Here is a 25,390-nt window from a genome sequence, read left to right as displayed (position 1 = left end):
AAAATAGAGGTACACCATTTTTATTTTGTTACTTCGTTATCTTTCTTTTTAACTTACACGGCATTTTTGATTGACTTCAATAACATAGAGGCCTATTTCTTTAAGGAAATGATAAAAAATGGGATCTTATAAGACCCTGGCAAAGCGAAACTATACCATCTGTCGCATTGTCCAGAGCAGTAGTCAGTGCCGCATTATCCGTAAGGCACTTTAGGCCAGTGCCTAGGGGCCCATTATGACCAGGTGCCCACCATTATGACTAGAGGGCCCAGCACTACCGATGAAATAAAAAAAAATATGAAACCACGTTAGAACCTCATATTATTGACACTATGTATCTAAAAAAAGCTCGATAAATTTTTCACTGAATGAAAATAACTTGAACCAAGGGGGCCTCCACTCCTCGAGGCCTCGGGGCCCCTGGGCCCCTGGATCCGGCCCTGGCAGCAGTAATACATGAAGAGGAGTTCCTGGATGGACTAAAAATTATTACGTGTTTCAGACAAGAAATATTTTCAAAACATAACGTGCAAAATGTATTTATTTATCAAATAAATTACGACAAGTTGAAATGCTCATAAGCAGTTACATTGCTTGCAGTCTCACTGTCTCTTCTATCGTATTCTCCTTCGAGGGCTTCAAAGATAGCCATCGCTTCTTTACATTTAAAGGTAGCTGCTACTTGTCTGGGAGTTTCATTTCTATGGTTCTTAGCGTATAAGTCAGCTCCTAAATCGATTAGAATACGAATGAGGGTACAGTTATTACTCATAGCAGCGAAATGTAGTGGTTGACGTTGGCCGGGAGCCTCTGGGTCATTAACTAGGGCACCTTTCTCGACAAGAAGTCGAAGAATCCTTTCTTCTTCTTTGGTGGGTATGCACATCATTACAAACTCTGTGGACAATAACATTTTTTTATTACCAGCAGTACCAGCTCTGAGTTAACCTGACTGCGGTGAACCGCATGCTCTACTAATTAGCTTTCTTTTCTTTTACTGTAAACCGTAGACAGCAGCTGATAATAATATCAAACTAATTTTGTTTAATCTATACTAATATATCTATACTAATATATAAAGCTAAAGAGTTTGTTTGTTTGTTTGAACGCGCTAATCTCAGGAACTACTGGTCCAAATTGAAAAATTATTTTTGTGTTGAATAGACCATTCATCGAGGAAGGCTTTAGGCTATAAACCATCACGCTGCGACTAATAGGAGCGAAGATACAATGGAAAATGTGAAGAAAGCAGGGCAGGTATAAATCATAACTTATATCTTCTATCCACGGGGACGAAGTCGCGGGCAGCAGCTAGTTTAACATAAATATATCAAAACCATTATCATTAAAAAAAAACTCTTATTTAAATATTATTACATTTTTGCTTACGTATAAACAATCCAGTATCCATTGGAGTCATTCTTGTAAGCAGCACCGCACCATGTTGAAATAACAAATTGGCCGTTTTCCACATTGGCCTGAAAGTCATCAAATATATAACTTAGTACATGGATTTTTCTTCATCAGCAACCATTACTTGGGAGTGGCGAAATACTCACATAGCCGTACTAAAACACTAGGCATTTAACTCTAGTTTTTCGGCTGAATAATATTGGCATCCTAAATAGGTACGTTACCTTCTCATTAAGCAAAGGGAGAGTGGTGTCATTCCGACATTATCTTTGATGTTTGGATTGACTCCGGCCTTTAGAAGCATTGTAACCACACGCATGTTACCCGAGCAGACGGCAAAGTGAAGTGCGTTTCGACCGAGGTGATCCTTACAGTGAACCGTGCTAGCACCTTTTCTGCAAGTTTAAAAATAATAGTAGTTTTTAATTTAGCAGACATTTTACTGAATTAGGTAGTCCCACGAATTTCGTAGTCCAAAAGGTATGACTCACTGAAAAATGACTAAGATTATATTGGAAAATAGGTGCATCTAAATTAGGAGAGAAAATTTTAATATAAAAAAATATTATATTTTAAATACCGAATTAGTTTTCGTGTCATTTCCTCGTCACCCATTTCGGCAGCTATCAGAAGCTCATTGTCAGAGTGCAGAAATTCGATAGCGCGCTTATATTTTTGCTGTAAGTCTTCCGTGGACGGTACAGATTCGTTCGATGACCCTCCATCCAGTTCCCTAGGCGAGCCAGGCAACGACGGTATATTGACGTCCAAAGAGGTCTCCGACCACTCTGCATGTAATATGTATTAATTCTATTAGTCTGTTTTTAAAATGAACTAAACGATCCGATGAAATTATATACATGGAGACCAAAATTTAGAAAGATTTAGTTAAAGAAGGTCTGAAGATGACGAAAATTGAAGTATTAAAGCCGAATTTGTCAAGTAGAAGTCGGATGGATTTTTGGATTGATGTAGACTGTGTAATTCCATTCCAAACTTTTGACATCAGTAAATATTATATAACGAATGAGTTAGTTCTATTTACCAGGTTCATTGGAAAACAGTCGATGTAAAAGAGGAAGGACCTAGGTTAACGTTAACTCTACAATTTTAATAAAAACTTTTCAACTTACCAATGAGGAACAAAATATCCATAGTAATTGTATTGGGGATGAGAAATTGAAACAAAATAAATAGAAATAATACAAATTTTAATGAAACTAAGGCGAAGTAATTAATACCGTACAATCAATTCCATAATTCATTTACATGTCCAGTTCCAATTAAAACTAGCTAAGTACTCATTTTTTGGATTTAATTTGTTGTGTCTCCATTATTGAGAATTTCATCTGATTTGTATTCACTTCTTGATACCAAGGGAAATGTAGAAAATTGTTCGCTTTCTATTATAGTTTCCATTTTGGGTACACTTTCCAGGAGAGACGATTTCTTTTTTGTGGACATTATCGTACCCTCCATTTCCAAAAAGGCGTCCTTGTTTCGTAAATAAGAAAGCACTATTGAGTCACTGTCGCCATCAGAATCGCCGACTGATAGCTCATTATCACTTTGTAGATTTATGTCCATCATTAACAATTCATCAGTGGAATCTGCTTCTTTAAGCTGTTGATTCAGCAAATCACTTCTTAGATCTCTACTAGTAGAAGGTACGTCAACATACTTGGTACTTTTATTAAAATGTTTCTTAAGTATGGTATTGTTTGTATTAACTCTATTATCGATAAGAAGTTCTTTTGAACTTGGATTACTGACGCAGCTCGAGTCGATAATGACGAACATCGGTTCACGGTCACTTCCACTGTAATCGAAATCTTTGTTGGGAGCAAATTGGATGCCGGCGTCATCTTCACTGGAAAGAACACAGGACGTAAATTCGTTGAGGAATTCTCTCATGTCAAAGTCTGGTGAGCGAGGTTCGAGTTGTTCTCTGCAACTAACGAAACGGTTTGTGTTGAGCATTCGAATGCTGACTTAACACCGGAATGGTTGATCAACTTGTACCTGCTGTAAGTGACCGTGAGCGATTCGCGTTCTGCGCGAAGTCTTTTTTGCACTTGCATTAAGTTCACGATATGGCTCGGTAGGAATTCGCGGTTAGGGTACCAATAAATCTTAAGAGATGTGTACAAGTCACGCGCTAACCTTGTTGCATACATTTTAAGGTAAGAAAACAACCAAGAAAATGATTCATACGTCGAATTCGTCGCGGTCGGCTCGTCATCCGGTATCGGGCGGCTCTCGGTGGTTGTAACAGCGTCCTTTCGAGATACTTCTGTCAAACTTCTATTATTACTTATACTATTGTGGGTGTTTTTACTATTCATATTATCTTATGAATATGCAGTAACGCTTAAAATACATTGACTTTTTGGAGTATTTATCTTTTTATTTTCACTGTCATGAATTCTTTGCAAATATTTGACACGAAGATAGGTACATTGACTGATAAGTATTTATGTCAGGCCAGTATTAATTAATTTAACGAAAAAGTTTGTGCTTAGAAACCACCAAGGTATGTTCGGAGTGCGAAATAAAACTCGGATTAAGATAATACTAATTTAATACAGCAAAGTTTACATTTACACATAATAACTAACTCTAGATAATAGTAAATATGAAGTTTAACTTCACCTCGAACTACCGTTGAATGAAACTATTTGAAAATACTGGTTACAATTCATAAAATAGGTAAATAAGTAACAAGTATAATGCAGTGAATGATATAAAAAATACACAACTTAAAATTAACTTAAAAACAAAAACACTTTACACAGAAAATAAAAAATAGTATAGTTTAATAAAGATAAAATATATTGAAAACTACTTTACTTAGGCCAGGTAATAGAGATATAATATCTATTTCAAATAAGAAATTCATTAAAATGCTGCCATTGATTTATGCTAGGTTTCCTACATCTAGTGTTTGTTAGGTATCCGCTACAAATTGCGAATTAAATGCACGACAATCTCCCACTCCAAATCAAAACCTGCTCAGGCGTCCATCCGACAACATGCGAGCTTTAGGATTTCGTTCTAACAGCCAACAATCAATTCTGATGTACAAGAGAACTGCAAGTTGCTGAGAATGGACGCCATTTTCAAAAGACGCCTTACAGTATCAGTCGTCGATATAGAGGGATGTCTTGTTCTTGCACCCGCGGTGCCGAGCGCAGCAACTCCGCCAGGGTGTAGAGATCGTCACGGGGCCGGTAGCCATTCTGGTGGTTGATCATGCTGTCCGAACGCTTCCTGGCGACCATGAAGCGCTTCACTTTGTTAGCGTATTGCCTCTTGCGACGAGCCTCTTCGTATCGCTGAGCTAACTCGGCGGGGCCTACTTGGTACATGTCAGGGTAACCGTGAGCGAGAGCCATACGATTTTGTTCAGAGAAGTATGAGTGGCGAGGGTAGTCTCGCTCACGAGGAGCAATCACTACAGGCTCGTTGTACCAGATGTCACCATTTTCATCCACTTCCGGCTGCTCGTCGTCAGTGTTCACGCGTCCAACTCCATAGTAATGCTCGGGTACTGGCACGGGTGCAGGTGCCCATTGGTTTTGTGCGTTCCATTCCTGCTTTTTACGTTCCTGCGCCTCCCACAGGTTGAGTAGAGCTCGAACATCGGCGGCGCTGAGACCAGAATCACGTTTGCGACGTTCTGAGATGGGCCTAAATGTAAATGAAATTATTTAGTAACCATATCAATTGATGATATACTATACTTATACCTATTCATTGATGGAGGTTTATTTTGACCTGAAGTTCTTTTTATTTCCGCCGGAGTTTTTAGTGGCGGTTTTGGCAGACGCAGCTGCGCCGCCCACTTTAGTGCCACTGCCCCGCTTGCGGCGGTGAGCATCGTGTTCGTGAGTCATCGAATCCACGGGCGAGAGAGCTCCGTGCTCCTCCGGTCTAAAAAAAATCAAATTAGTTGATCTTGTGTTCTTATAATAGAAAGTGCAAGTGATATTTGCGATTTGAATCACTCACTTCAGATTTTTCTTGCCTGAACCGGATTTGGTGGCTACTTTAGTAGCAGCCCCAGCTCCACCGACTTTAGTTCCGCTGCCACGCTTGCGGCGACGGGAGTCGTAGCTGGTGGCTAAACTCTCCATTGCTGGAGGTTCACCGTACAGTTCAGGCCTCATGATGAGGTTATCTAGTTCCCCATTAGGTTGTTGGGCTTCATATCTTTGATCCACTCCCTGTTCAAAACCTTCAGCATTTCCTGCAAGCAAAATAATTCTTCGTGACTGAGGCATGTTCATCTCTTATTACCGAATTATTATTCAAAATATTATTAGGTATTGATTGTTCTAACAATCCGTAACCTACGTATGATCTTTGATGTAGCTTGCCATTCATGTCCACTTAAATTGCATGAGCCAATAAAGAAGAATGGCTGTGGATGTAGGTCTCATAACTCGACGGATCTACTGCGCAATTGTAGTATACAATTCGACAATCAGTGCGTTATTGATGTACAGTGCATGTTATTCTTATTTCATTCAGTAAGACGACTGCGTTGTACAGAAAATTAGCCTGAATCGCTCCAATAAGGACTCTTAAATATTATTGTACTGGTGCTAGATATCACGTTTAAATGATCTTTGATTTCTTGTTATATTATGAATATTGAAAAGGTAAAACTAAAGTTGTTTTTTCGATATTCTCGTAAGGAGTATAGTTGTGTTGCTGTCGAATATAGGCATACATATGAATACCTAGCGTGAAACACCTATCTATAAAATACAAGATTACTCAAATACCCCTAAATCAATAAATAACAGAATCAGATATGAATTATGTAACAGATGTTTCATAAAACAGTATCGTTTTCACTTGTTCCACATTTACCTTCCTCGCTTAGAGCCAGCGGATATGGCTCCAAGTCATTCTTATCGCTCTTATTCAGAAAAAGCGATTGTGTGTCATCTTTTGTCTGGTCCCAATTCTCGGGTAGCTCACCAATTGCACCGCCACCATCTAAAATGTTATTTATATTGACTTGGGCCGCGATGATTCAAAACATTTTCTTACAAGTTGGTAAGTATTTTTAAACGAAATTGATCAAAATAGTTTGTGAATAGAGTAGTACCAATTTATTACTACTAAGATACCTATACTATACAATCCGAGTTTAAAAATGTTGCTAAGAATATCTTATTCACGTTGTACTTTTTTTTTTTTTTTTAATTGATCTTTGAATTTCGGTAAGAGAAGTTTTGTTTCGCATTACATTTTCAGTTGTGGCAGTTCGCGCGATTGGATACGCTCCCTGCCACAACCTGGATTTCGCATTTGTATATATTGATTTTGTTGTTAAAGATAGAAAATTTTATGCTTACATAAATATTGATAAATTTTATATATAAATACAATTTTTTTTTTTTTTTTTTTTTTTTTTTATGTATGTAGATTTTATTACTTTTTATTTAATCACGTGCCGTTATAGGCTTTTAATTTTGAGAAGATGCGGCTCACGAGGTCGGTATAACTTGCTAGCGCTTCCTCCCTCCCGAGCAGTTCCATCACACTGTATGGATCAATGTCGTAGTGTGTGCAGAGTGACTCATGCCGCATTCGATCAGCAGCAAATCTCGGACAGGCTGTCAGCAGGTGTGCGATTGTCTGAGTTGTGTTGTTGTTGCAGGGACAGCAGTCGTCAGGTGTGATGTGAAATCGGTGTAAGTATGATTTGTGAAAGCCGTGATTGGTGAGTACCTGTGTAGTGTAGAAGTGTGTTTCCGTTTGCTTCCTAAAGTGTGCTATGTCGGTAAGTGTGGGGAATATGTTCCTCGTGTGTTGTCCTTGCTCGCTGGACGTATAGCGCGCCTGCCAAACATCGAGGCTGCGCATTCGGAGCTTGCGTTTCACATATGAGATTGGGAACGAGCTGTAGTCCGGCGCTTTGTGAAGTGTTGTCGCGATTCACGTTGTACTTAGGTAAGCAGATCGCCTACCACTTACTAATAGCTCCCGGGTTCTATTTCCGTTTAATTTGTTTAAACATTTGATTTTAAGGAACAGGACTTTAAAAAGTTTTATTTTTTTTGAAAGGTAGGCGAAATTGCCACTTTTTGCGAAAATTCTTTCGTAGTGGGCCAATCAGCAATCATCTTGTGTTGACAGAAGTGTGATTAAACTAGAAAAGTTAGGACGTAACGAAGAATAATATATGTAGGTAGGTAGGTACCTGCGCTTGGCAAATAGTTTAGGACCCAGTTGGGAAACTAGGTCATGAAAATCGTACAGAAAAACTGTACAATATCTATTGGGCCAGAAATATATGACTCGAGTAAAGTCGGCTATTGTAGGAAGAGCCTGCTTAGCATGTTATGTTAATGATATTCGAGAGGGTAATCACATATTAAAAATAAGCCAATCATTGTTCGCTCCCATCCTGTAAAAGCCCGGGTTTATCTATGTCCATTGTTGATCAATAAAAGGATTACAGGATCGAACTGAAATAACAACGCCCACTTCGAAATCGTAGGTGTGTACCTACTTGAAAATAAGTCTTTGTTAAGATATTGATTGGATTGGCTATCTAAATCGATAGGGACATCTATTTATATGCTTTTGTGTCTAAAAGGTCATAGTTGATGGTGGAGGTGAAACTGCGCCGCAGCACAACATCGACTCGGGACACCTGTTGACCTGTTGCTATATATAGAGCGCGCCCGGTCCCGGCTGATCGATACTCTCAACAAAACAAAACTGAAACCGCCATATCCTTGCAAAACACATCGATTAACCAGCAAACATACTTCGTCAAAGCCTGGGAAACAGATCAATGATTTACGTACCTTTATTATTCGACGGCGTTGGCACCGCATCACCCAGCAGAAAAACCGCAGAAAATGCGGTTAAAGTAATTAGTAACATCGTTCTGATGTCTCAATACTCAGGATAGTTAATTAATGTAGAATTAATATGTGGAACTGGAGGACACACTGGCTGCGACTGTTATGTGACCGAGCGCGGGGAGCGAGTGCCGTTTAGCAGAGCTCAAGCTGGAGAGAAAACCCATTGCTCCTGTCGATAAATTCGCGACATGCGCAGTGTGGGCCACAGGGCCGGACTTATGAATTGTGAATATAACTTCCACTGGTAGTAAAATATCAACTCAACGTTTTATATTCCAGTTTGTGTTTTGGAATTTAATGTTAGGCGAGTATTGCTTGGATTTTTAAGTTAGTAGAATGTACAGGTACAAAGTTATTCGACCTCTTACTTATATCTACGTAGGGTTTTTTTTTCTTGATCATTTGAAAATATTGCAAGATTAACTTAATGTTGTCAAATCGACGGTAGGACGATAAGCTAGATGTTATGTAGGCAATTGCAAGCAAATAGATAGTCTTACCTTTTTTTCCCGGGGTGAAACGCTGATATCTTCAAACCACGTCGGTGGCACGGCGTGGGGATAAGTCGGACTTCCACCGACTAAAATCAACCCAGGCTCCTTCTACTGCTTTAGCCAGAGTCACGGGATCGCTCGCGCGTACTCTGGCTGAGATAGTATTAACTTGGGGTAAGCAAAAGTACCTAGGCTACACTAGGTTTTTATACATTTGGCCTACGAATCGCCAGATCGAAATGGAATAAAAACGTCAGTAGTGCCTGTAAAACATAGCTGTAAACATCACACAATCTCATGCGGGGATCGAACCCCAAGTATGTGCATCGCAGTGATTATTGGCGCGCTGGCATCTTTTCTACACTATAGTCAATTTGCCGTAAATTAAATTTATAATTTCTCTGCATCCCAGCAGAAAGAGTACATTTATAACAATGTTAGGTACATAAATGTTCAGACCAGTACAGGCTTATGAAGTCTTATTTTTTGAGGTTCTCTATTGTCTAGGTTTCCTTATTCCCTTTTTCTTTGGTTATTTACCAACCTATGTTATATTTCTTAGTCCACCCCTGTATCTATGACGTCCGACACTGCTTACCTAAACAAACCGTTCATAAAATAAGTCTTATTGCGTGGAAGACAAGGCGTCGTGACCGGCGTCAACACTTATTAATTACATTACATTAAACATGTTCCAGACCTTTGCCCCAACTTCATGACAGCCAAATTTATGTTATTTCCAAGTCCGTGCCCTCAGAACACAGATTGAGAGCACTTCCCTTGATTGTAGTCCTATAGTGCTTATACACCTAGGTACAAACTATGTTTGAGTAGGTATGTAGGTAGGTACTTAGGTAACTCTTTCTTATTGCATAAGCAACATGAACTGAAAGACACCCACGCTGGGGTAGGTTTCTACTAAGTTACGTATCTACCTAAGTACGAGCTTGAGTTTATAATTAAGTAACAAAGTGAAATGGTATTAATTAAGCCATTCCTTTAGCTTAGTCGTAAGGTTTATTTTATAGGGGCTCACGAGAGCTTTATTCGCCTTTATGTAATATTTGTGTTTCGTGAGCTTAGATCGTTTAAATAATATTTAGTATGTGTGTGTGTAGGTAAAGTGGACTCTAATTTACTTAGACGTCTTTAAAATGTATATTTATTTAAATAAATATACAAGTATCTACTTCTGATTCTAAATTTGTTGCGTTGTCTATTAGGCCGTAGGTAATATGACTTCATTCCTGATTTAAAGAAATAAAATAAGGTTAAAACAGCAAATAAAGAAACAAATAAAACCCAGCACTGAACCAGCCATACATAGTATTGTGTTGACCGGACGGACTTTAATAACGCTGGTCGAAGGCACACAATGGACCTCTTTAACGAGAGTCATCTTCTCGTTCAGACACTTAAACATACAAAGGCCCAGCCAGTGGAACGTTCCCGATTATGTCGGTACCACGTCCTGTAAATAGACGATAGTTAGAATTACCTACCTTCCATTTTCAACTTTGACATGTTTTATGATTTCCTTTTATATAACGTCAATAGATCGTCCATTCAATTAATAACGAAGGTACGTCCATCTGACAAAGTTGATCTATAATTTCTAGGTAGGTAGTTCGGATTCGTTTATTTATGAAATAATTAATGTCCGTGTGCTATTTAATCTGCTATTTAAGTTTACCTAAAAATTTTAATTCAAAGTTTCTCAATTGGTGAGAATGTCAGCAAGGCGGGGATCGAAAGGAAAAATGGCGACAGAAAAAGTGGTACCTTTTTTTCGGATGGGAAATTGTCAAATGACTACTTCCGCTTAAACCGTTTTCTGTATTTTCAATGTCAATTTTATGCAATCTTCTTAAAACACTGATAGGTACTAGAGTAAGAGCCCGTGGACGCCAGACCTACGTTATTTTATATGAAATTTTGTCAGCCAAGCTCCTAACGTAGATAAGAACAAAGTTCGATTATGGAGTGTGGGTTATGGTGGCTTTGGCAGATGAACGGTGCAGATATAGGTGCCAAAGAAATATATGTAAAGTGAAAAGTCCCTGGCTATTGAGAAAACGTCATCTACCTATTATGACTACATCATCTATATATTATAAATCATATAGACCATTATCTTCTATAATGTATAATTTGATACATATTATAAAATAAAACCAAAGTTGCATTGAATCGCTTTTATTCATACAAAAATACTCATACATAAATATGTAACATTACGATTCCTAGCGAGCTTAATTAGAACAAAATGCTTGAGGGTTTCATGGCGCATTCACTGTTGCCTATATTATACAAAAAAAAAACACAATGGAAAATTAAGCAAGCAGTTTAAACTTGGAACCATTATCACAAGTCAATTAAAAAAAAACAAAAACTAATAAATAATGTCCTTAGAAATTTAGAATTTACAGTGACATGGTGATTTGTGAAAAACAGTGAATTTATGAAACAAAGTAATAATTTTAAAATCTATTATGATTAATAAACTCTGAAGTAGAATTTAATACCTTAATGGAAAATGGTGCTAGACTAACACTAACTGTTGTAAAAGCTACTTTGATTCTATAACATTATAGACAACATTGTTTAATTATTATTTTGATTATTTATGCTATCTTGGAAAAAGGCAATATTCAGTCTATTGTTGATCAACTATATTGCTTGATTAAATAGGCCTATTGTCTATTTAACAATAACAAGACATTGTACTAGAGTATGACTTACAATTTGCCAACCATTTTCTATGTGCCCAAGTGCCGGTGTGCTTCATAACACATTTCAAATAAATCATATATTATAGTTATTTCTAAGGTTTAAATCAATTCTAATTTAAGCACTTAATGACTTTATTTTCAAACATATTTGATTTTATGAACTTAATTTCTTGCCAATAGTGAAATTTTGTTTTTTTTCTGTAATTAATTAGAAAATGTGAAAATTAACTGAACTAATACTTAAATTGGAATCAATTCAAATATGTTTGACATACATTTTGATAAACATTGAGGCATACACTGTTCATTTAAAATATTCAATGAAATTCATCATTCAAAGTTCATGAAAAAAATATTAAACATGCATTAAAATTTTGAACCATCCTCTTTTGAAGTTACTAAAAAAAAAGCTTAGGATAGTATAAACAAAGGTCTGCTGTGTAGTTTATTATATACATTATTATCATAAATTAAATTATTTAACCACTGTACTAGATAAGTATCTTGTCAGTCTGTTCTGTTCAAAGCAACATATTCACACAAAATGGCCACATGGAATACAGCATTTGAGACTTTCTTGAACCTAGATGTAGGTCACTTAAGGCTAACCTTATGAATATCAACTTAGCATGCACACAACATTTTGGTCTATCTTAAAACTGTCTACAATTAATTTTGTACTATTCTATAACTTCATTTCCTCCTAGACTTTTTTTTCCTCTTCTTTTTCTTATCATCATCGGAGCTTGAGCTTGATGAACTACTAGACTCACTACTAGAAGATGAAGTTGATGAACTACTTTCACTACTACTAGAGCTGGATGTAGAGTATTTCTTCTTCCTTCGTTTCTGAGATTTTTTCTTACGATCTTCTTCACTAGAACTAGATTCACTTGATGAACTGGATTCTGAGGAGCTCTCAGATGAAGAAGTAGATGGTTTACGTTTCTTTTTAGAACTCCTTTTACGTATTTCAGTTTTTTTTCTACTATTCTTGGAGCTAGATTTTTTCTTTTTGTCTCCAGTTGGTGATGGAGTTCTAGGTTCAATATGTTGTGAATCTTTCTTAGACTTCTTACTTTTGGTTGGTTCTGATTCTTCAAGTTTGTGTTTTTTACCAGCCTTGTATTTATCTGTAGTCTTTTCAGATTTTCTTTCATTATCTTCTTGCCTATTTTTGTGATCCCTTGACTTTTCTGCTCTTTGTCTAGAAGGCGATGACCTTGATCTATTATAATCAGAATGATCTCGATTTACTTCTTTTTCTTGCCTTCTAGAATCATGTTTGTACTCTTTAACAGTTCTTTCTGCTTCTTGTGAGTTATTGTGGTCATTAGAATAATTACCATTGTCAGTTCTTGACCTATCTTGCCTGGATCTGCTCGGGCTTCTTCTTCTGCGTGACTTTTCTTCAGTCTTGTTATTTGATTCTTTTTCTTGTTTGTTACTGGAGTCTTTTTCGTATCTGTCACTATGATCTCTTTCATATCTATTGTTAGAAGTTTTATCATATTTATTGTTAGATTCCCTTTCGTATTTGTTATTAGGACTTTTTTCATACCTGTGTGAATCCTTCTCATATCTATTACTAGCATTTCTTTCATGTCTGTCATTGGTATCTTTTTCATTCCTATTATTAGAACGTTTTTCCTGTCTGTAATTAGATTCATTGTCATACCTTTGTTTAGTATCTCTTTCATGTCTCTGGTGTCTATCAGACCTTTGTTCTCTGTCCCTTTCTTTTTCTCGGTCATCATGCCTTCTATTATTATTATAATGGTTTCTGTTGCTGCGATGGTCCCTTTCATCATTTCTTGAATGCCGTGGCTTTTCATTTCTTACATGGTCATCTTCACCATCTTCATTAAAGTATTTCACTCCTCTACCCTTCCCTAACCACTTCATTTTAGACACAGATTGAGAGAAATCTACATGAATTCTTCTGTCATCAATCAAGACATTGTCCATTTTAAAATAAGCATCTTCACATGATTTTTTGTCTCCAAATTCAATAAAGGCATACTGTAGGGAGTCCCCACTTTTCTTATCTCTAATGACTTCACAACTAACAATTTTACCAAATCTACTGAAGATAATTTCCAGATCATCATCTGTAGTCACAGGATTCAATTTACAAACAAAGAGTACATTTTCAGGCGGAGCAATATCAGCATCAGGTAGATCGCCTACAATTTCTAGAATAGTGGCCCTAGCTTTAGCTTCTTTTTCTTCAATCATTTCTTGTATTTCAGCAGCAGATTTACCAAGACTTTCATCTATTTCTTCATCTGGTGCAATTCTACCACCCTTCAAGCGTTCAGCACTTGGTGAAGGAGATCTTGAAGGTGCTCTGAGCCCTGGAGGATCGTTGAAGGGGTCTTCTAGTACCACAGTGTGCGTTATCCTCACGTCTCTGTACGGTCGGTGTCCCTCATCACATATAACATCGTTCAACATTCTCAGTACTTCGTGGCCCTCAGTAACCTCTCCAATTACGCAATGCATACCGTCTAAGGAGTCTAAATCTGAGCCAAGCGTGAAAAAGAACTGCGAACCAACCATCATATCGCCAGTACCCACCATAGACAGCAAACCGACGTCCGTATGTCGTATCTTAGGCATCTTTTCACCGGAGAAGAATCGTTTGTCTGGACCTTCCAGTACACCAAAAATAGACTGCCCACCTGAACCTTCACCACTTGGATCTCCAGTTTGGGCTATGAAGCCACTTCTGATCGAATGAAACAAGTTGAAATTGTAATATTTCATCTTGCACAACTTCAAGAAGTTTAAACATGTTACGGGTCGTTGATCTAGATATAAATCAACAGTTATATCCCCAAGAGTCGTTTCTATCACAACAGCCATGGTTATTGTTTTAAATGTTTAAGTATTTGTCACGTATACATTAACATTTCATTGAAATCAGTTCAAAACTACGCTATTTATGCTAAAAACTTTGACACATCATAAGAAGAAATAAATAAGGCATAACCCTACTTTTCCAGTGATTGTTGCCATTACTATGAATGAACCAGGTATTTACTTAGGTACGGTTATATCGCAAATTCGAAAAATATAAAAAATATGTTTGAGAAGTAAATTAAATGAAGTGGATTTTAATATCTAAAACTCTTACGACTTTTAATTACATAGTGAATTTCCTTTCTGTAAAAAGTGTTCGACTCTATCAGCGCCATCTATGAGTTTAACTAGTAACTGCTTTTGTACTAGCATTCCTTCAAAATAAATCTGTATGTTGCTTTAATAAATCTACATGTTAGACATAGATGGCGCTTTACACGAAAAAAAATCCTTTAGTTTTGCAATGTTTTAAAATTAATGGTAATGTAATAACTTTCGTGGGGAGGATTCATAATTATTTATTTATTGACCGTTTTCTCAGGCGTATTTATCACCTGATTTCGGTTGAGTTCGAAAATAATTGGGCTATCCCGATAAACACGCGTGAAAGAAACTGTTAAGTTTATGGCTTTTTTACGCTCTCGTTATTGGAAGATCCATCTAGGTAGATATGAAGGAAAAAACTGAGCAATGTCTCATTTGCTTTGATAAGTATTTAAATATACTTTATCAATCTTGGTGTGTCTTTTTGTCTGAAACATAAGTTTAAAAGTGAAACCAATGAAACAATTATTTATTGAATATGTGTATGTAAAATACATTATTTTTATAAACCAATGGAGTTTAGTTCCATACGAAATACAAGACAGTGTGGTGAGAAGAAGTTGTAAGAAAATGATCTGTGAGCCCAACCTTTAAAACATTTGATGTAGCTCATTGCATTAGTATAAACTAAGGACTAATTTTTATATGGCAATTGTGCTGCCAAACCTCTTATATTCTTCCGAGACGTGACGTGTGTCTATATCGTTGCCAAATACGTGCTCTTGATCGATTCCACCTAAAATGTCTTCATAGCATCATGAAGATCGAGTACGAAATACCGAAGTCTTGCGGCGAGCCAATGTTGGTGGCATTGAGGCTTACTTAATGCGCCGGCAACTTCGGTGGTGCGGGCACGTATCGCGGATGTCGGATGAGAGAGTGGCAAAGCGCAACTTTTATTCTAAACTGGAGGAGGGCAAGCTTAAGCAGGGTGGACAACTCCTCCGGTACCAAGATGTTCAAAAACGGCATATGAACCGGTGCCTTCACGGTGGGAGCATTTGGCAGCATAGAGGCCAGAATGGCGCACAGTGGTAAACAACCATGTACGGGATTCCGAGGTGAAACGTAAAGTTGACCTTGACGCTAAACGCGATAGTGGCCCGCCCTGCACCTGCTGCTATTTCCTATCACTATCAAGACGGCAAACTCACCTGCACTCAATGTGCTCGGACTTTCTTCGCAAAAATAGGGTACATTAGCCATCTACGGGCGCATGAACCAAATAATAAATAGGAGCTGAAGCGGTCGCCATGGCCGAAATCGGTCGGATTCATTCATTCATTCACGAGATAAGAAGAATGAAAACTCTCAGTAGTTTTATCGAGATCACTAAAATATTTTTTTTACAGGTTTTTTTTTCAACTCATTATGCTGGGAGATAAGGGTATACACATATGGCTGCTAGCGTAGGGCGTCAATGTATGAGTGTTTGTAAGTTATTTATCAAGGTTATTAAAGCATTTAACAGATTTGAGCTCTGGGCAGAAGTGTGCTATGCTAGTATCTGTCTATGTTACACTACACAAGGCAATATGTTGTCAATAAAATTTCAATTTCGAGGTGTTGGACGAAACTATGTGCTACTTTTCGACTCACGTTTCTAGAAAATCTAATAAAGGCAGTTTCACTCGCCCGGCTTCCGCCCTCACCCCTAATAAAGTGACTATTGAAAATTTACCAACCATTCTTCGAAGAATATAAGGTTAGCCGGTATGAATGACGATCCCACCTTAAATCAATGAAAACGCAAGATAAAATCGACCTTATCCCTTATACCAAAGACTGTTTTTGCAAAATCAGACGAGTGTTATAGTGGCACGAAATTGTTGAAGCTTCTGGCCGACAAGGTTACGTGAGCGAATAATATAATAAAGCCTACCCGATGAAAAATATGATACAAACAGGGACACGTGCGCGTATTGTTGGAAAGCTGTTAGCCCTTTTTAATTTGAACGTGTTTGTCCAGTCTGTTACAAGTTCAACGAAGTTTACGATTTTACACAACAACTTAGGCATGATGAAGTAATCAAAAGAAGAAGTGTACACCATGTGTTACAGCTTGCACTAGATCTAAATGGCAGGGTAGAGGTCTTCTGCTCCTAACCTGGTCTACCAATAACAGAGTGAGCTCAAGTCCATCATTAGCCTGGCGCAAAAAAGAGAGGAAGCCAGACACCAGATAATGAAATAGGAGGAGGAACTAGGGCGATTTAGAAATAATTTGATGAGTTCAGATATGCAGTTAGTCTTAAAGTGGGAAATCACTGCTTCACCGGACTTTTAAGGTTGAGACAATTTGGGCACCGAAAAAAAACCGAATGACAGCTAATTGGAAAAAAACAGGGACTTAGTACCCTAGTACTTAGAAAAAGAGTTTATATTCTTTTAGAAAAATAGAGCAGTACAGTTCTTTATTTTTAATTCACGTTTTATTTTATTTCGCAGTAGGAATGCGGTTCAAAATTCGTTGGAACAGAAGTGGCGCCGCACGTTCGAATAGAATCGTAAACATTTGCACTAGTGATTGCGAGTGTTGTTTGTTTGTTGTTGAGTCGGCACTACCGTGTGCCACCGGGACACCTTGTAGGGACCGGCGTATAGAAACGGATGGGGGACGTGCGAGCAACTACTTATACAAACTATTAAGGATGAGAATGAGAATACCTAAGAGTTTTTTTCTGTCAGAAATAAAGATTTGTTTGTGCATCTGTACTTTTCACGGCATAAATTCTTGTTCCAGAAAAAAAAAAAACGTAGTAACTTAAAAATACCTTAGTAGCACAGGGTGGGTGTAGATTAAAAACCAATAATGTCACCTAAAAAACACTCGTGATTCAGGACCTCGAAATCTTAAGTTTGAGACAGGATTCCTTATCCTATCACCTATTCAATCTAGTTAACTACAGGATTGCATTATTCTTTAATATCGGCAGCTACCATTATGAAGTGGAATAGTAACACGATATGATCTCCATGAAAAAGCAATCAAATCGCGAGTGGCGTCAAACCAAGGCAACAAATAACGTTGGATGTATTTTTAAGGAGGCATCGCAGGCCAGGGGTGACGCTTGTATTTCCATACAAATGTTGCATAATTTAAAAAGGACTCTCAATGTGCCTCTCGCGTTATAAAACCCGTGTTTTATACGATTCATTACGTAAACCGTCATAATATTATGAGGGTTTATCCGTGAACTCTGTTGTCGCCTAGCTGTTTACTTCGATTTCAAAAATGTTATCTATTGTCATCTGTGTCACTATTCGATTTAAAGGAAACCTTATTATAGTGTTGATCTGTTCCATTTTTAGGGGTTAGATAGGTCTAAGAAACGTAACTAAGTTGGAAATTACATTAAATTTTCTACGAGTTTTTGACTATACGACGCAGTTTTCTTATTTGCTCCTTTGTTCATTCTTTACCGGAACTTCCTACCGTTATCTATAAAAAAACGAGTAATAAGATATTACAGTTGATCCTGACCAAGCAACAATATAATGAGAATATTTATATCAAACACGTTTAAAGCTCAACAAACCTTGTACCCTCTAAGGTAGGAAACAAGGAAAACAGTCCACTTATTACGCAGATAGAACATTTTATGCCGATAATATACAAGAGATAAGAAAATCCAACGCGAAAATCCACTAGTAATCTTATAAAGCCAAAATACAAGCCAATAAATGCACAATGTGTCCGGAAGACGCCCCACTGTTAGATTTAATCTGTTTAGAGTTCCCGTAAAACGTAGACGATAAAATAAAGTGAGGCGCGCAAAAATCTTCCTGTCTTATCGCAAGCAAGATTACACATAAAAATGTTAAATGATCTCGAACGCGTATTGAAAAAATACGGGGGCAATGGCGAAAGAAATTGGTTGAGGGCAATGCGACCGGTTCTAGTGCGGCATTTGATTCTTGGTTCTATATTTGGGCTGGTTTCTCAAGACAAAGGTTTGAAATTTGTTCATTCAGATACTTTTTAAAACTAAAAGAAAACTACCCCATTTTCATGTGTTAAAAATTCTAAGGAATTTTTAAGGCTTAAAGAAACAAAATGTCTCAAAACCGCAAAGAGCTTTATCTTGTTTTGAATCCAATGGGAGGAAAAAATGTGGTGATTGGTTGTCAAAAAGACATCATCATTAAAATTGTAAAAATATGTATCGTGGGTGCACTATAACTTAGTGTACGTGTAACCCGTGGCCGGTAGGGTCGCGAAGTGTTGGTGACATCGCCACGCCCGCTGACTTGTCGCCTCTCGTGAAATCTAATCTTGACGAGTAATGGCGGCTGCGGGGAACAGGCATCATGCACTTTCTTTTAGTTTTACGTCATACTTTGAACGTTCTCGAAAGAAGTTTGATTTTCTTCTTTTTTTTTCGTTTTTCCAAAACAAACTGCTATTCTTTAGACGAATAGTATGTTGACATGGTTAAATAGAACGGTTAATAAGTTAAGAGACGACTTGTAATTTTACAAGAATACGACAAACAGTTTAATACTTTTCATATTTTAGCATTTTTAATACATTTAGCATTTAGCATTCCTTTTGAGGAGACCATCGCATGTAGAAGTGGTTGGGTTTTGTAATTGTTCGTGTGTCTTGCGTCGTGTGGTTGATATGGTTTTTTGCTTATGATAGTTGGATACAAGATACCAGGACATAATATACTAAATTTGTTTAGGTATTTAAGGTTTTTAGGTTATAGCAGTCATGGTGTGGGTTTTTGTGTAAACGATTGATATATTTTAGTTGGAAACCTTATTTTTTATACATCTTTTTTTTGCTGACACACTATTTACCTTTTTAAAGTACCAAAACATATGGAGTGTCTTTAATAAATTCTGATAGTTATTTATTACCAACAAAAAAATACATAAAAACAACTACCGGTAGTGATAAAGTCAATCCGACACTGAAATATCAATAACCAACCCCGATTGCTAACTACACATCGGGGGGAGCCATATTGCGAAATCAGAAGGTGTCTACACGTGAACGTAAAATATACTTTACGATATTACCATACGGTAAAGTAATGGTATAAATAAAGAAAGTGTCGTGTCGGGGCGTTCGGTGGGCCGATTGGCTTCGATTATTGCCCCGCGGAGACTAATATCCCTTTCTTTCGCAAATGTTTTTTGGGGAATGTTATTTTTTGGCGCGTCGGTCGCAGATGGCGGCCGGGCCTCGTGAAATTGCCGGCTATTGGAGTGTCTCCGACGGCACAGTTGGGATTCTGTAAGTAGGGTCACTTAGGTTAAGTAGCCTCTTAGTCGGGCACGTGTTGTCCCGTCACAGTCAGCAGGTGCGTTTCAGGACAGTTGCGCAATTGTGATTGAAATTGCTCCGGGTTTCTGCGGGGGTTGATTTTTATTGTTTTTATTGAGCTGATATTGCTTTTTTTTCCTTGTGTTTTGTTCGACTCCGATACCTGCTGAACCTTTACACATACTAATTAGTCTTGATGGAAGTGAGCTTCATTAGTATAAGGAGAAAACATGTTAAATGTATCTCACTTACAGCTTTAATATTAAACATTCTATATTCACTCATAATAAGTAAGTTTACAAAGTCAGTACGCAATTTCTAATATAAGAACGGAGGCAAAAAGTAAACAAGGCACAGAGGCAGTTTCCGGCAGATATTAAAGGCATATCTCTCTATTATGAGCGGGAAGTTCTGTAATTTAAGGGCGCTCGTAGCGCCGCGGCATATGGCGGACGGGAAGGGTTGTGCCCCACACGTGTATGTGTCGATGTTTTGATTTTTTGTACACTTTATTAAAAAAACAGGTGATGAATGTCAGTGTCGTACAAGTTATTGGTGAGTCGATGCGTCATGCTGAAGTTTGTGATGGAGCATTTTTCTTTAGGGGTAGGTATGATATTTAGATCGAAGAAAATAACACAATGACTTACAAAATGTTGTGACTATTGGGGCTCTGACTTACTTTTTACACGCAGTTAACTGATGGGAGCTTGAAAAAATACACTTTCCGAAGTATCGTCGTTGAGATAAAAAGACGAATAAAACCGTAAACAATATTTAATTGAAATACAATAGCGGTGCAGCTCTGCTACATATAGCGCTACGAAACTCCTACGAGCTACGAACTATTAACAATGAGATAAATGAGTGCTATTATGTAAAGCAACTACATTTTGGTATGTATTTCGTTCTGCTAAGCGAATTAAAAGTTTAACTTTTTTTGCAGACAAATTAAGACTAACCTATTTGTTTCTGCTTCTCATTCGACAACAATTTGCGTACTTAGATCAGTATCATTCTTATTCAAATTGTATCTCGCTTATACTGGCTGTATCGACAAAGCCCAGCACTAGCGCAGCCGCTCGTTCCTCAGACACAGCTGCAATACGGGCCGGTGCTCGATTATAACTAGCTTAGTGAAGTCGCGATACATACGATTACGTCGCCGAAACTTCGCTGGTCTGGTTCATTTGTACGGTTTGTTTCATACGAGGTTATGTTTAATTGTAAACGTGTGTTATGTAGGTTAGGAATATGAAGTTATTTGGTAAAGATAAAAACAAAAGACGAATGGCCTTTTTCGTCTTTTAACGGTTTTAGATTTGTCAGACCATAGAAACGTAGGAGAAATGGAGATTTCCTTCATAAGTTCGATTTTCGGTTTTAGTAGGGCGTGTTTGATCATTTGCACAGCGACTCAAAAGGTGTGCCAAACATGTCTTCGAGACTTGTTCGGCGAAATTTAACATTTTTATTTTTAGTTTGAAGGACCTTCAAACAGTTAACGATTGATCGTCTTGGTGGACATTTATATTTGTCTCGTTCATATAGTTGAGCGATTTGATCGGAATCGACGATTAAGTAAATCACTTGTGAGCGAATGATGTTTCGGAGAAGTCAGACATACCAATGAAATATTTCAGTCGGTTTTTATTTAAGTAATATGTGTTTCGAAGTACCTAAACAGAAGAAATAGAGACGTTTTTTTATATCAAAACATGATAAGATTTTACCGTCACTTTATTTATATCCCATAATAATGACTAAGCCAACACCCAAGAGAAGCTATTACTAAAACATTAACATTTCATAAACACGTAGAGAAATGCAAACAAGTGTAGAATTGGTTGTCAGCAAACATTATGTCGGCAAAGGAAAAGGGTTGGGTCGCGTGCCCTTTCCCTATTCTTGACATTTTAAATTGTTTATTTGCAAACAAGTGTCAAGTTATTTATTCAGCGATGTCGACGTGTTTGTAGGTAGCGCCTGTCGATTGTGACCTGAGACCGAACAGGGAACATGATTTTTTTTTGCCTACTTATATTATGTTATTACTAACTGTTTTGTATGTATTTTTAATGTCACATTATAAAAAAATAAAAACAAACAATTTCGTCCAAAGAATAATTTTTGTTTTAGTGTGAGCAACTCTTATCACTTAGGGGTATGAAAAATAGATGTTAGTCGATTCTCAGACCTACCGAATACGCATATAAATTTTGGTAAAAATCTGTAATGCCGTTTCGGAGGAGTACGGTAACTAACATCGTGACACGGGAAATTTATATATTAGATAGAAGATGCAAGTCGTAAGACGGTGTGTGAAAGAAAGCTGATATTTACAAAAACTTCTAACCTTACTTAAAGTAAGGGTAAGGTTGTTAGTTACCGTACTCCTCCGAAACGGCTTAACAGATTTTTACCAAAATTTATATGCGTATTCGGTAGGTCTGAGAATCGACTAACATCTATTTTTCATACCCCTAAGTGATAAGAGTTGCTCACACTAAAACAAAAATTATTCTTTGGACGAAATTGTTTGTTTTTATTTTTTTTAAATATATAAATACTTGAGCCTAAATCGAATATAAAAAAGTATATTCCACAACTTTCACACAACTAGTCTCAAACTAATGAATGCTTGTATTATGAGTTCTTAAATAGCTACTGATAAAATTAAATATACTTATATATCGTTTGGTTACCTGCAAGTGAACGGATAGATACTAAAGATCAGTATGGTCTCTAGTGGTTGTTCGACAGTTTTGGGGTTCTGTTTCCCTGTATCTTGACAATTGTGTTGCTTACATGAAAAAAGTACCAAATTACTTATGAATAAATTCCCTGATTGTTTTTTCATGTTGATTTAATATAAGATGCGTAGCTGAATCTTCTAATTAATAAAATTAATTAATCTAAAAAAAATCTAGCATATTTACTCAAATTCAGCCATCTATACTAGAATACTCAGGGATGCCTCACATTCGTTGGTGGAACACATTTTTTACGTGGACCGCCATTGGCCGCAGATGGCTTTTACAGCTACATCCAGCGAGGGGAACCGAACTAGTATCTATTACAATTGTCTTTATGCGATAGTTTGTCAATGAGTCTTGTTCGAGCGGGGATGGAAAAATAATGGTAGGTTTTTAATACCTACCGCGATTTTGCCGTTTCTTTCATTTGTTTCTTTTTATCTGGCAGGATTACAACAGTGTTGTAATACACCGTTACAAAACGTGACGTAGCACGGCGGTTTTGGTTTATCCAGTATGAGTCTGTCACTGACACAAAGAGGATTCCTGCATCTACACAAATGAAAAAAACTATTACATACCTACTACACTACATTACGTATTGTGGATGCTAAGTGGTTAAAGAATATTCGATTTATGCTCTAGGCGTCTTCGGTTCAGTTTTTCCAAGTACAGCTAAGACCCTTAACAACTAAGTTCAAAGCAGTGGTGTGGAAACTTTCCGACTTTTTCTGATCCAGAATCAAGAGTCGCAAGTGAGCTTGGTGATCAATAGTCGCAAAAAAAGCTAAGCTTCTAAATATAGCTAATGGAGTTGTTATTTAGCCATCAATTAGTTACGGCATAACTTAAATGCCTACTCGTGTTATTATTTCCAATCCCCACCGATACGAATGAAAACGTTTTCAACAAACGATTCCCGGAAACTCCAACGCAATTCTCGGCTTTGAGAAGAATGAATAATTAATAGACCAAGGCTCAATTTTTGATTCAAAGCTTTAGAAACTACGAAGAGCAATAACTAAACTACCATCTTAACATAAGTAATGTGTGAACATAGTCACCAATATGTAAGTAAACGTAAGTTTATGACGCGGCGTCGGATCGCCGGCCGGCGCCGCGACGGGCAAGCCGCAGCGGCGGTGGCGGTGGCGGCTAACCTGTAAATTGTCAGCGGGCCGACCGCGTGATTAGCTCGGCCGTATCGCTGGCCGTTTTGTTTTGATATGTCCCACCCGCACCGCTCACGCTGTGGCCACACGCCATGTAAGTTTCGGGTTAGCTACGAGCAGTTTGTGGTCGACCTCGCCCACGCAACTTCAACTAGTTCTATACGATTGTTTGTTTGGATTAACTGTGATAACTAACAGTTCGGTGGGGATATTATTGCTTTGTACGATTCGTTGTTATTTCAAATTCTATCAACGATTTTGATGACTTGATGCAGCAGCCATGCTAATGTTCGCAATGTTTTTCAAAGGGAATCAATGAAATCACTTACTGGGAAGGTTTGCAAGATTCAACGACCAAACCGAAATTTTGCAGATTAAGCAGTTAACTTAACAAAGGCATTACATAGTTGTTTTTAACTATAGCGGTTATAGAGCATCCTTATTTCATTATGGAAGCTCTTATCCAACCCATACTGGTACTGGCTCATTGAATTTTTTAAGTTGTTTTTCTTTTAATACTGAGGATTGAGACCAACTAATTACATTAGAGAAGATAATTTTAACTTCAATAAGAAAATAAAGAAATTGCACAAGATTCATGCAAAAGATGAAGCTAAACAAAAGCTCATCGTCTCCAGCCAGCCGCCCAGCCGTCCGCCTTCACTTCAGCTACGAACTGTCAAAGTTGGCGCGCCGGGAAATCTTCAGGCGCAGGCGTGTAAGAACGAGACGTCGCTACTCGCATCTCTGTCTCTCTGAACGAGGTCTGCGGGTCGCGGCTAACCCTCGGCGCGAGGTTTGCGGCGGGAAAAATGTGTGTTTCGGTGTGCCGATAGCGGAGTGCCGCAGCTCCGCAGCCCCGCCCAGCGCGCCCGCGCTCACCCGCGCCTCACCAGCGCCCGCTAACGCGTCTTGAGCCACTTAGTCGCTAAGACGACGCACACACTGCTCTAGAGGAGCGATGCTCGCTATTTCTAAGACAATGCTTCGTATTATTTCGACTTTTGATTCAAGTAACATTGAAGTATGATACAATGTTGCTTCATCGTTGTAAGTATTTTTGCAGGTCTTTGGTGACGTTCATTAGATCGGTTTTTAAGGTTATCTTAGAATAAAATAGAAGACAATTATGATATCCTGATTTTTAATTTTTGTATTTTTATTTTTCGAATAAGATTTAAATACAGAACTAAAAGATTTCAGTCCGTTAAGCTTTTTTCTGATTTAGATGATTTTATAATTGAAGCATTGCTCTACAAAATCGATTGTTCATTTTGATTCCTGAAGGGCGTACAATTAGTAAGTATTAGATACAGTGTCTCGATTTCTGTGAACGCTGTCTTAGTTTCCGGCCAGATATGGAGCCGCGAGCTGTCAAAATGGAGTGGGAAAAAAGGCGGGAATGTGGCGTCGCTTTATGTGAAGCTCGTCATTGCGCTAGACAGAGAAGACACGCTGGCTGGCCGTGC

General features: G+C 37.7%; 3 protein-coding genes across 6 annotated transcripts; all 3 read right to left on the bottom strand.

The window, feature by feature from the left end:
• Nucleotides 1-512: 512 nt before the first annotated feature.
• LOC113505549 (potassium channel AKT6-like) lies at nt 513-3,909 on the bottom strand. Of its 3 annotated transcripts, XM_026888323.1 has the most exons (5): nt 3,628-3,744; nt 1,994-2,201; nt 1,638-1,808; nt 1,390-1,478; nt 513-897 (listed from the first exon to the last, which is right to left on the bottom strand). In XM_026888323.1, exons 1-5 carry the CDS (start codon nt 3,653-3,655, stop codon nt 557-559), a joined length of 837 nt encoding a protein of 278 aa, XP_026744124.1. In that variant the 5' UTR covers nt 3,656-3,744; the 3' UTR covers nt 513-556. The 3 variants fall into 3 exon arrangements, with proteins under 3 accessions (XP_026744124.1, XP_026744125.1, XP_026744126.1); XM_026888324.1 differs by lacking the exons at nt 513-897; nt 1,390-1,478; nt 1,638-1,808; nt 1,994-2,201 and adding an exon at nt 2,608-3,367 and having other exon boundaries at nt 3,628-3,909; XM_026888325.1 differs by lacking the exons at nt 513-897; nt 1,390-1,478; nt 1,638-1,808; nt 1,994-2,201 and adding an exon at nt 2,608-3,283 and having other exon boundaries at nt 3,628-3,909.
• Nucleotides 3,910-3,976: 67 nt separating this feature from the next.
• Nucleotides 3,977-8,506, bottom strand: LOC113505548 (putative neuropeptide precursor protein). Of its 2 annotated transcripts, XM_026888321.1 has the most exons (5): nt 8,244-8,501; nt 6,292-6,420; nt 5,425-5,662; nt 5,191-5,346; nt 3,977-5,103 (listed from the first exon to the last, which is right to left on the bottom strand). In XM_026888321.1, the coding sequence occupies exons 1-5, from the start codon at nt 8,320-8,322 to the stop codon at nt 4,545-4,547; spliced, it is 1,161 nt and encodes a 386-aa protein (XP_026744122.1). In that variant the 5' UTR covers nt 8,323-8,501; the 3' UTR covers nt 3,977-4,544. The 2 variants fall into 2 exon arrangements, with proteins under 2 accessions (XP_026744122.1, XP_026744123.1); XM_026888322.1 differs by lacking the exon at nt 6,292-6,420 and having other exon boundaries at nt 8,244-8,506.
• A 2,471-nt stretch (nt 8,507-10,977) lies between these two features.
• LOC113505569 (peptidyl-prolyl cis-trans isomerase sig-7-like) lies at nt 10,978-14,548 on the bottom strand. Its single transcript, XM_026888350.1, has one exon. It carries the CDS (start codon nt 14,395-14,397, stop codon nt 12,223-12,225), a length of 2,175 nt encoding a protein of 724 aa, XP_026744151.1. The 5' UTR covers nt 14,398-14,548; the 3' UTR covers nt 10,978-12,222.
• Nucleotides 14,549-25,390: the final 10,842 nt, after the last annotated feature.

This window comes from Trichoplusia ni, chromosome 26, assembly GCF_003590095.1.
Source record: "Trichoplusia ni isolate ovarian cell line Hi5 chromosome 26, tn1, whole genome shotgun sequence".
Classification (NCBI taxonomy): Eukaryota; Metazoa; Arthropoda; class Insecta; order Lepidoptera; family Noctuidae; genus Trichoplusia; species Trichoplusia ni.
This window is presented reverse-complemented; position numbering and strand designations above follow the sequence as displayed.

Excerpts from the sequence above, each read along its gene's own strand:
- LOC113505549 (XM_026888323.1), bottom strand. The coding sequence starts at position 3,655 with ATGACGAGCCGACCGCGACGAATTCGAC. Across the intron at positions 1,809-1,993 it reads ATGACACGAAAACTAATTCG|AAAAGGTGCTAGCACGGTTC; the intron begins GTATTTAAAATA and ends TTAAACTTGCAG. Across the intron at positions 898-1,389 it reads GGATACTGGATTGTTTATAC|AGTTTGTAATGATGTGCATA; the intron begins GTAAGCAAAAAT and ends TATTGTCCACAG.
- LOC113505548 (XM_026888321.1), bottom strand. The coding sequence starts at position 8,322 with ATGTTACTAATTACTTTAACCGCATTTTCTGCGGTTTTTCTGCTGGGT. Across the intron at positions 6,421-8,243 it reads AACGCCGTCGAATAATAAAG|ATGGTGGCGGTGCAATTGGT; the intron begins GTACGTAAATCA and ends ATAACATTTTAG. Across the intron at positions 5,347-5,424 it reads TCAGGCAAGAAAAATCTGAA|ACCGGAGGAGCACGGAGCTC; the intron begins GTGAGTGATTCA and ends GATTTTTTTTAG.
- LOC113505569 (XM_026888350.1), bottom strand. The coding sequence starts at position 14,397 with ATGGCTGTTGTGATAGAAACGACTCTTGGGGATATAACTGTTGATTTA.